Source organism: Muscardinus avellanarius, assembly GCF_963383645.1.
Source record: "Muscardinus avellanarius genome assembly, chromosome: 4".
Classification (NCBI taxonomy): Eukaryota; Metazoa; Chordata; class Mammalia; order Rodentia; family Gliridae; genus Muscardinus; species Muscardinus avellanarius.
In genome coordinates, this window is record NC_137789.1 from 116,388,766 (window position 1) to 116,398,835 (window position 10,070).

General features: G+C 45.3%; 1 protein-coding gene and 1 pseudogene across 2 annotated transcripts; one reads left to right on the forward strand and one right to left on the reverse strand.

Annotated features, from left to right (window-relative positions):
* Window positions 1-385: 385 nt before the first annotated feature.
* On the forward strand, window positions 386-6,921 carry LOC308262393 (UPF0711 protein C18orf21 homolog; annotated as a pseudogene). Its single transcript has 4 exons — window positions 386-422; window positions 3,432-3,721; window positions 3,936-4,179; window positions 6,722-6,921. The product of its transcript is annotated as a UPF0711 protein C18orf21 homolog (transcript).
* Window positions 6,922-7,122: 201 nt separating this feature from the next.
* On the reverse strand, window positions 7,123-7,695 carry ATOH7 (atonal bHLH transcription factor 7; the record flags this gene model as incomplete). The annotated part of the gene is made up of 2 exons (XM_080695366.1): window positions 7,123-7,507; window positions 7,619-7,695. The coding sequence occupies 2 exons, from the start codon at window positions 7,693-7,695 to the stop codon at window positions 7,123-7,125; spliced, it is 462 nt and encodes a 153-aa protein (XP_080551492.1).
* Between the last annotated feature and the right edge of the window lie 2,375 nt (window positions 7,696-10,070).

Below are 10,070 nucleotides of genomic sequence, written 5' to 3' on the forward strand. Positions count from 1 at the left end.
TGCCACCACACACAGCTTTCCAATTCTATTTTTTATTTTTTATTTTGAAACAGGGTCTCACCAAGTTGCAGAGGGCCTCACTAAGTAGCTGAGGCTGGTTGTGAACCTGTGATTCTCCTGTATCATCCTCCCAAGTACTGGGATTACAAGCATATGTAACCATGCCCGGCCTTGATAACTACTATTAATAGACTTTTCTTGGCACTGGAGTTTGAACCTAGGTGTATCCTACCTCCTCAAGTCATAAGCTCTGGGGTAACATGGCCATCTATATATTTTTTCTTCCCAGGATATTTCAGTGAGCAGTCAAGGTTGACAAGAATCATTTTATTACCATGAGTTGATCACAGAACTTTTCTGATTTAGAAAAGTCCAAAGGAGCACAATGGCTTACAGCTGCAGTGTTCGAGCTGGGCGTAGTGGTACACCCCTGTGATCTCAGCACTTGGGAGGCTGACAGGAGGATCACAAGTTCTAGGCCAACGCCAGCAACTTCGCGAGACTCTGTTTCAAAATAAAAAACAAAATAGGGCTGGGGGTATAGCTCAGAGTTAGAATACCCCTGAGTTCAATTGCCAATGCCATTAAAAAAAAAAAAAAAAAAAAAAAAAAAAACCTGTAAGGCCGGGCGTGGTGGCGCACGCTTCTAATCCCTGCACTTGGGAGGCGGAGACAGGAGGATCGCGCAGGTTCATAGCCAGCTGCACTGGTTTAAGAGACCCTGTTTCAAAAGTATAACATAGGTCTTGGAGTGTAGCCCGGAGGTAGAAGGGCTTCCAGGAACCCCAGTACCACAGGAAAAAAAAAAAAACCTGTAGTGTTGACATCCACTTAGAATATACTGTTTCCTGGTTATATGAATAGTGCATGCCTAAATACATATGTTGGTCTTATTTGACCTTTTTGCTGGTGCTATTCTCATTTGACATGCAGCAGTCATGAAGCAACTAGAGGAAGCCCAAGACCCTCTAAAGGTGGGCCAGTGAGAGAGAGAGAGAGAGAGAGAGAGAGAGAGAGAGAGAGAGAGAGAGAGAGAGGAGAGAGGAGAGAGAGGATGGGGGTTGAGTTGCCTGGCTCTGGCTCTTGGTTTCCAAAAGCCATATGGTTCTGGAAGCTCCCTTTTCTATATGCAACTAAAGCGCTCTTCACCTCTTGGTTAGTCATGGAAATGAAGAAAGAATCTGAATTCCAAATAGTGACACGGTTTTTTTTGTGTGTGTGGTGGTACTGGGGGTGGAACCCATGGGCTTTTTCTACCTCCGGGCTATACTCCCAGACCTATTTTATACTTTATTTGGAAACAGGGACTCACTAAGTTGCTGAGAGCCTCACTAAGTAGCTGAGACTGGCTTCGAACCTGTGCGATCCTCCTGTCTCAGCCTTCCAAGCACAGGGATTACAAGCGTGCGCCATCACACCCGGCTCAACTTCTAATTAGTAAAATTGCTGGCAGTTTTGTCTTGTTTTAAATCGGGCTGCAAGGAGAGATATAGGAAACAGAGTCAGACACCCAAATTGTTTTGGCCGATGGCAGCTTCTTCTTATCTCCCTTCTCTCGGTGAATGCTTCCAAAGTACCTTTGAAGCTGTGACCTTGAGTTGTTCAAATATGGGCTATTCATAAGTTGGTTATAAACTCAAAGCTGCCAGAGAAACTGGGAACATAGGTGAATGTACTCACAGTGGCCTTTATTCACTATCCTTCCCTGGCCCTTAGGCAAGTCAGACTTAAAGTATTTGCACTGTTGCTGACAAGCGAGTTGAAAATCCACATGCCTTACCAGTGAGACACAGCTCCTGAGACTTCACCGATGGCCATTTGTTGCAGCTTCACGTGGGTCAGTGTCTCAGTTAATTACAGAAACGCTGCTTGAATAGTGCCAAGCATCTTCTAAACTCTCACAATGCAGTGGTCATCAGTATGCTTTAAAAGTTGCTAATATCATGTTTTTAAAAATCTGTTCAGTGCAAAAAAATTGCATATTTGTTAAAAATATGTTCGCCTCTTATTTCTAATTATATGAGTTAGCAAACTTGATGTCATAGAACCACAAACAAGCTGCCTTTTTGTTAATGTGTAAATAATAGCCTCTTCCAACTCTAAAGAGAATAGCCTTGGAATTGCAAGAAATAGAGAAAACACACTTTTCAATCCTCTGAGAATTGTGCCATAAATACTGAGAATAGGGCTATAGTGTACAGGCATATAAAAACAGTTTGCTAAAAGATTTTTTTTTCTTTGCAGAACTGGGGAATGGAACCCAGGGGCATTCTACCTCCAAGCTACACCCCCAGCCCTATTTTTTTATTCTTTATTTTGAAACAGGGTTTCACTAAATTGTAGAGGGCCTCACAAGTTGCTGAGGACCGCAAACCTGCGATCCTCCTTTCTCAGTCTTCCAAGTACTGGGATTACAAATGTGCACCACCCTGCCTGGCTATGCTAGATAACTTTAACATACAAGTTGAATAGCAAATGTTTCCCTCAGCAGGCATGGTGGTGCACAATTGTAATTCCAATACTTGGAAGACTAAGACAGGAGGGTCACAGGTTTTGAGAACAGGGTCAGCAACTTATAGAGACCAGTTGCAAAATAAAAAATAAATATTATAAGTGTGGTGGTGCACACTTGTAATCCCAGTATTGGGAGGCTGAGACAGGAGAAACAGGTTCACAGCCAACATCAGCAACTTCCTGAGGCCCTCCACAGTTTAGTGAGACCTTGTCTTAAAGAATAAAATAGGAATGGGGATATAGCTGAGAAGTAGAATGTTCCTGGGTTCAATCACCAGTATCACAAAATAAATAAATAGATAATAAAAAAATGGGGCTGAGGGTATAGCTCAAAGATAGAATGCCTCTGGCTTCAACTTCCACTACCTACCCCCCAAAAAAAAGAAAGGAAAGAAAGAAAGAGAGAAAGAAAGAAAGAAAGAAAGAAAGAAAGAAAGAAAGTTTCCCTAATAGAAAATATTAAAATATTTCAATATTATTTGATGGTAAATGTCTTAAGGCTAAAATAAACATATAGTTTTCTTTGAAATGCAGAAAAATTTCTGGTTTCCAGATTACTTTTTCATAGTAAACCAATTTTTGAGTGTACAAATGTATTTGATATAAAAATAACTTTAATAAATTATTCTCATTCAAAATATACAAATTGTAGTTAGGTGTTGTGGCTCAAGCTTGTAATCCCAGCATTTGGGAGGCTGAGACCAGGGGATTGCACAGGTTCAAAGCCAGCCTCAGCTACTTAGTGAGGCCCTTTGCAACTCAGTGCCACTCTGTTTCAAAATAAAGAATAAAAAATAGGGCTGGGGGTGATTCTCAGAGGTAAAATGCCCCTGGTTTTCATCCTCAATACTGCCAATATATATATATACACACACACAAATTGTGCTGGGCATGGTGGTGCATCCTTATAATCCCAGTATTTGGGAGGTTGAGACAAGAAGGTTGCAAGTTCAAGGCCAGCCTCAGCAATTTATTGAGTAATACTACTTTTGAAGGAACATGCCCATACTGCTTCCAGTTGTTGGTTCTGGATAACTCAAGTATGTTCCTAAAACCCAAAGCCAAACTGACACCCAAAATACAGAAACTCTTTAATCAAGAAGCAAGAAATAATACACTCAGCTTTAAAGAAGCAAAAATACTGAAAAAGTACAAAGACTCCAAGAGTGTATTGTTTACTTTAAGAAAACATGCAACGAACCCGGGCGTGGTGGCGCACGCTTGTAATCCCCGCGCTTGGGAGGCAGAGACAGGAGGATCGCGCAGGTTCGAAGCCAGCCGCGCGCGCTGGCTTAGGAGACCTTGCTTCCAAATAAAGGTGTATGAAATGCGTCTGGGAGCGTAGCCCGGAGGTAGAAGGGCTTCCAGGAACAGGAACTCCAGTACCACCAAAAAAAAAAAAAAAAAATGCAACAAAACAGTTAAACATGGTAAAAGTAGAAACTTTCTATCAGCATTGAAGAGCAGCCCTATGAGTAAACAACTTGAAGAAATCAGAGGGAAAGATTCCAAATTCTGCAAATCTGAATCATATGTCTGGTTCTAAAGGCAAGAGCCCAGCATTGATTTTCAGAACACCTTCATCTGGACAACCAACACCCATTTGCTCCTCAAAGAATGTGAGCAAAAGAAAGAAACACTTTTCTCAAATAAAAATGTTGCTTAGTAGCCGGGCATGGTGGCACACGCTTGTAATCCCAGCATTCGGGAGGCTGAGACCGGAGGATCGCGGTTCGTGGACAGCCTCAGCTACTTAGTGAGGCCCTCTGCAACTCAGTGAGACCCTGTTTCAAAATAAAGAATAAAAAATAGGGCAGAGGGAGTAGCTCGGAGGTAGGATGCCCCTGGGTTCCATCCCCAGATCCGAAAAAAAAAAAAAAAAAAGGTTGCTTAGAGTGAATCCAAAAACAATTCAAAGGTAGACTTCAGAAATTTCTTTTTTTTTTTTTTTTTTTTTTTTTTTTTTTTTGGTGGTACTGGGGTTCCTGGAAGCCCTTCTACCTCCGGGCTACACTCCCAGACCTATTTTTTCCATTTTCATTTTGGAAACAGGGTCGCCTAAGCCAGCGCGCGCGGCTGGCTTCGAACCTGCGCGATCCTCCTGTCTCAGCCTCCCAAGCGCGGGGATTACAAGCGTGCGCCACCACGCCCGGCCAGAAATTTCTTATCCTCTCTATAAAGGTTGGACTTTGAAAATAAGAAATGTAGCCAGGTGTAGTGGTGCACACTTGTAATCACAGTACTTGAGAGGCCGAGACAGGAGAATCACAGGTTCAAAACCAGCCTCAGAGAGCCGGGCGTGGTGGCGCTCGCTTGTAATCCCCGCGTTTGAGAGGCTGAGACAGGAGGATCGCACAGGTTCGAAGCCAGCCTCAGCTACTTAGTGAGGCTCTCAGCAACTTAGTGAGACCCTGTTTCCAAATATAGTATAAAATAAGTCTGGGAGTATAGCCCGGAGGTAGAAAAGCCCCTGGGTTTCATCCCCAGACCCCCCCCCCCCCACACACACACACAAAGAGTAAAGATATATATGTAGAAAAAAAATAGGGTTGTGGGTGTAGCTTGAAGGTAGAATGTTCCTGGGTTCCATTCCTAGTATGGCAAAAAATAAATAAATGAATAAAATAAAATAAATGGGGCCGGGCGTGGTGGCGCACGCTTGTAATCCCCGCACGTGGGAGGCTGCTACCACATATCATGCAGATCTTGAGAAAGCTCGATCAGGGGATCCGCAACAGCGTAGAGCCCCCATGAAGTATGTCTAGCATTCCTTTCTTCATAAAATTAGTTTAGGTTTATTTGGATTAATATGTATAATTAAAATTTTATGGACAAACATTATAACTAAAACCGATGGGCAGCAGCTTATAAAAAACTCAGACAATAAAGATTCTTTCCCAAGGATAAAGATATTGGGCCAAACAGTAAGTTCAAACTGACCTTAGTTTGAACCACTGTATAAGATCAAGGTTCTAGTGAGACAAAACACACTATGATTGTTTAAATGTCTGGAACCCTTGCCCTAAGCTTTATAAAAAATAATAACTTTTGCTGTCCTTGGCAATCCTGCTTACATGACTATGCTCTTGCTTTTCTGCCAAAAAATAAAGTATAAAAACTATAACAAATCCTGAATTTTAAAAAAAAGGTTCAATCTATTTCATGTGTGTGGTCATTCTTTCATTATTGGCCTCGGTTTCCCCCTCATCAACACACGAACCCCGACTCTGCTAAGGCTGGACCCCGGCAGGAGGCTGAGACAGGAGAAGCGTGCAGGTTCGAAGCCAGCCTCAGCTACTCAGTGAGGGTCTCAGCAACTTAGTGAGACCCTGTTTCCAAATAAAGTATAAAAAAGTCTGAGAGTATAGCCCAGAGGTAGAAAGCCTCTGGGTTCCACCCCCAGTACCACCAAAAAAAAAAAAAAGAACTTGTTTTCACAAGCAACATCTTTTTATTTCTTCCCGTGTTCATTGTAGAAATAATGTATATAAACCAGGAGTGGTGGCACATGCCTGTAATGGAAGTATTTAGGAGACTGCGACAGGGGATTGCAGGTTCAAGGCCAGCCTTAGCAATTTAGCAAGATTCTGTTTAAAAATAAAATAAGACGGGGGATATAGTTCAGATATAGAATAACTCTGGATTCAATCCCCAGTACCACACGACACACAAAAAGAAATTCACACACACACACACATTCCTGTGTGTCTGCATATATGTATGTGCATATAAATTATATATTCCTATGTATATGTACATATATGTATATGCATATAAATTATATATATATTCCTGTGTGTATATGTAGTAATAAATATTTAGGTTTTCATAAGGAATTTAGTAACTGGCTTAGCAAGTATAATAAAATGTTGAGGAACTATGTGTTTTGTTATTTAAAAGCTAAGTATTACTTCAATTTAATATCTCTTTAAAATAATCACCATAGTTTCCAAATTGACAGAGAGAACTTTCAAATTAATTGCTTGTGCTCTCCTCAGATTGTCTATTCTGACCAAGTATTATAACACAGCACCCTTGCCGATTGGTGAGGTTTAATTTAAACACCCACATCTTTACTCAACATGACCGCCCCCAAGGAGGTCCTCAGTGTCATCAGGAAACTAGCAGGGTACTTGACATGAAAACACAACCACGGTATATTTAACCAAATCTATATTTAATCATGTGTACACATTTAAAAATACAGCGCACTCATGCCCATGCACTCTACCCAAAAGGAAAAGTCCGACTGCGTGGTGCATGCACACACGATACACTTGCAAGATCGCATTTCCACGACGGGAAGGCGGCAAACATCAGCAACGCGTCCTGTCACTCCACTACAACCGGACAAGTTTACAACGTGTTAAGAAGATGGTTCTTTCCCGAGGACTCAGACTGCAGTAGAGGCCAAACCCATTTTTATTCCTCAAGTTTGCTTTCCCTCTCCTTGGTCCAGGCAACGTAATTCACAAGTCACTAATGAAACCTACAAAATACACCAAGGTGGGGGTGTGCTCAAAAGACTGTCCATGGGCGTGAACGCACCCTCCACGTTTGCTCGTGTTATGTGCAGCCGCGGTGCCTGGGCAGGCCGGCGCTCGGCGCCTAGCTGGCCATCGGGAAGGGCTCGGGCTGGAAGCCGAAGAGCCTCTGGCCGCAGGGCTCGCCCTCGCCCGGCAGCCTGGCGCCCGCGAGCGGGAGGTAGTGGTCGGGCCCGAAGTGCTCGCAGTGGAGGCTGAGCCAGTCCCGCTCCGAGCCGAGCCGCTCGGCCTCGGCCAGGATGCGCGTGAGGGCCATGATGTAGCTCAGCGCCATCTGCAGCGTCTCGTACTTGGACAGCTTCTTGTCCTGGCCCCACTGGGGCACCACGCGGCGCAGGCGGTCGAAGGCGGTGTTGAGCCCCTGCATGCGGCGCCGCTCGCGCGCGTTGGCCGCCAGGCGCCTGCGCGCCGCGCTCTCCAGCCGCCCGGGCCCCGCGCAGGCGCCCGCGCTCTCCAGCCGCCCGGGCCCCGCGCATGCGCCCGCGCTCCCCCGCCGCCCGGACCCCGCGCACGCGCACGCGCCCTCCCGCCGCCCCGGCCCCGCGCACGCGCACGCGCACGCGCTCTCCGCCCCGCCCGCGCTCGGGGGCGTGGCGCGCGCTCCCGCGGCCGGGCCGCCGGCCTTGCAGGACTTCATCCCGCCCGGCCCGCGGGCTGGGGACCAGCGCTCCCCGACGGCGCTCAGCCGAGAAGTCACCGGCCCATCGACGCGCGTGCGGATGTCTACAGTGGGGAGGGCGGGGCCGGCCCCGGTGCTGCTGGATAGCCCGGCGGGCGGCCCTTCACTTGCCCAAGGGCGGGGGAGATGGAGGTGCTCAAGAAAAAGTCTTTGTTTTTCTCTCTCCTAAAGGAAAGTTGAAAATCAGAAGGCCACCTTGCTGCGGAGCTGGGTGTGGTGGCTCGGGAGGCCTGCCGGGTCCTCTGGGGGAGACCGAGCCGGCCTGGCAGGAAGATGAAGTCTTGGCGGCAGGAGCTGCGGGCCGAGCGCGGCGAGCCTCTGAGCGCGGAGAATTTATAGCCCGGGGCGAAAGGAGGGAACAGGTGGTGGCAGGTGGGCGGGCGTCCCAGGGCCTCCGGTCAGCACCTTCCCACCCTGGGAACTGCGGGGGGGGGGGGGGGGACGCACAGCAGAATCCTGACAGGACTGCCTCGTCGGTTGAAGTTTCTCCAAAGCCATGTCCAGCCCCAACCAGGCGCCATCTGGAGCCGCCCGGCTGTCCCCGGTGAAGAGCGGGGGGCGCGGGCGGGAGCGCTCGGCCCTCTTTTCCCATATCAGCTAGCCGCTTACGTATCGAAAACTTAACTGAGGTTTTCAGATGACTAGAAGTCAGTTGTGTGAAGGTGTTGATTTTGGCATTATGAGATATACTACAAGTTGAATGTAAGATTTAGCTCTGTTGAGAAGTGTGGCGATTTTGCATAATGACGTTCTAATATATCGACAATTTGATTTTATTTATTTGTACTGAGAATTGAACCCAGAGGCTTTCTACCTCCAAACTACACTCCTAGTCCAATTTTGTTTCTTATTTGAAAACAGGGTCTCGCTAGGTTGCTGAGAGCCTCGCTAAGCTGCGGAGACGGTCCCCGAACCTGCGGTGTCTCAGCCTCCCAAGTATTGGTATTACAAGCCACCGCCATGCCCGGCTTTTTTATTTATTTGTATGTATGTGTAGTATTGGGGATTGAACCCTTGGGATTCTACCTCCGGTTCTACACGCCCATCCCTGTTTTATTTTTGTGTTGAAACAGGGTCTCCCCAGGTTCATGAGAGTCTCACCACTTGCTGGAGCTGTTCTCCAACCTGCCATCCTTCTGTCTCAGCCTCCCAAGTACTGAGATTACAGGAATGGACCACCACACCCTGCAAGGTTTTATTTTACCTATTAAGTAATTAAGTAAATGGAAAGAAATTAGCTAGACCTATTATCACAGACATGGAATTTTACAGTGCAAATTATTTAGCTGATTCTGTGAACTCATTTGTTATAACACATCAAAGATATGAATGTTTATATATATATATATATATATATATATATTTTTTTTTTTTTTTTTTTTTTTTTTTGGTGGTACTGGGGTTCCTGGAAGCCCTTCTACCTCCGGGCTACACTCCCACTCCCAGACCTATTTTTTTATATTTTTATTTAGAAACAGGGTCTCCTAAGCCAGCGCACGCGGCTGGCTTCGAACCTGCGCGATCCTCCTGTCTCTGCCTCCCAAGCGCGGGGATTACAAGCGTGCGCCACCACGCCCGGCATGAATGTTTATATTTAAAACTTTGTTATTCTAATTATATAATTGGATTGCATGACTTTGAATACCTAGGTAAATTAATTCGGTATCTATACTTCATTTCCCCCTTTCATAAATGTTTGTGAGACATACACAGAGATGATAACTAATCAGTTCATTATTTGATATTTAAAACTAAAAAACTAGCCAGGCATGGTGACGTAGGCTTGTAATCTTAGCATTTGAGAGGCTGAGACAGGAGCATCCCAGTTAACAGACAGCCTCAGCTACTACTTAGCGAAGCCCTTTGCAACTCAGCGAGGCCCTGTTTCAAAATAAAGAATAAAAAATAGGGCTGGGGAGGTAGCTCGGAGGTAGACTGCCCCTGGGTTCCATCCCCAGTACCATGAAAGAAAAAACTAATCATAATACATATCAAAGTGCAAACATCTAAGTAATTTGAAGTTTTAACAATTCCTAATGAAAGATTTCTGCCCCACTCATAAGGGCAAACATATTGCATACAACTTCAGTGTTTCGATGGTGTTAGCTGTCCTCGGGAACAAAAACAAGGCATGATTTCAACTATTAGTAATGATTATATGATTTATACAAAGAAACCATATCTTGATTCTCTCCTCTCAGCTTTTTCTTAAGAGAAATCAGGAAGCTCCAAGTAGGTTCAGTACAGAATCATTTCTGGATACTTCATGAAGATCAAGAAAGCTCTTTCTCCTTTTGAAATACAAATATGTCAGCATTATTCTCTGATATTTT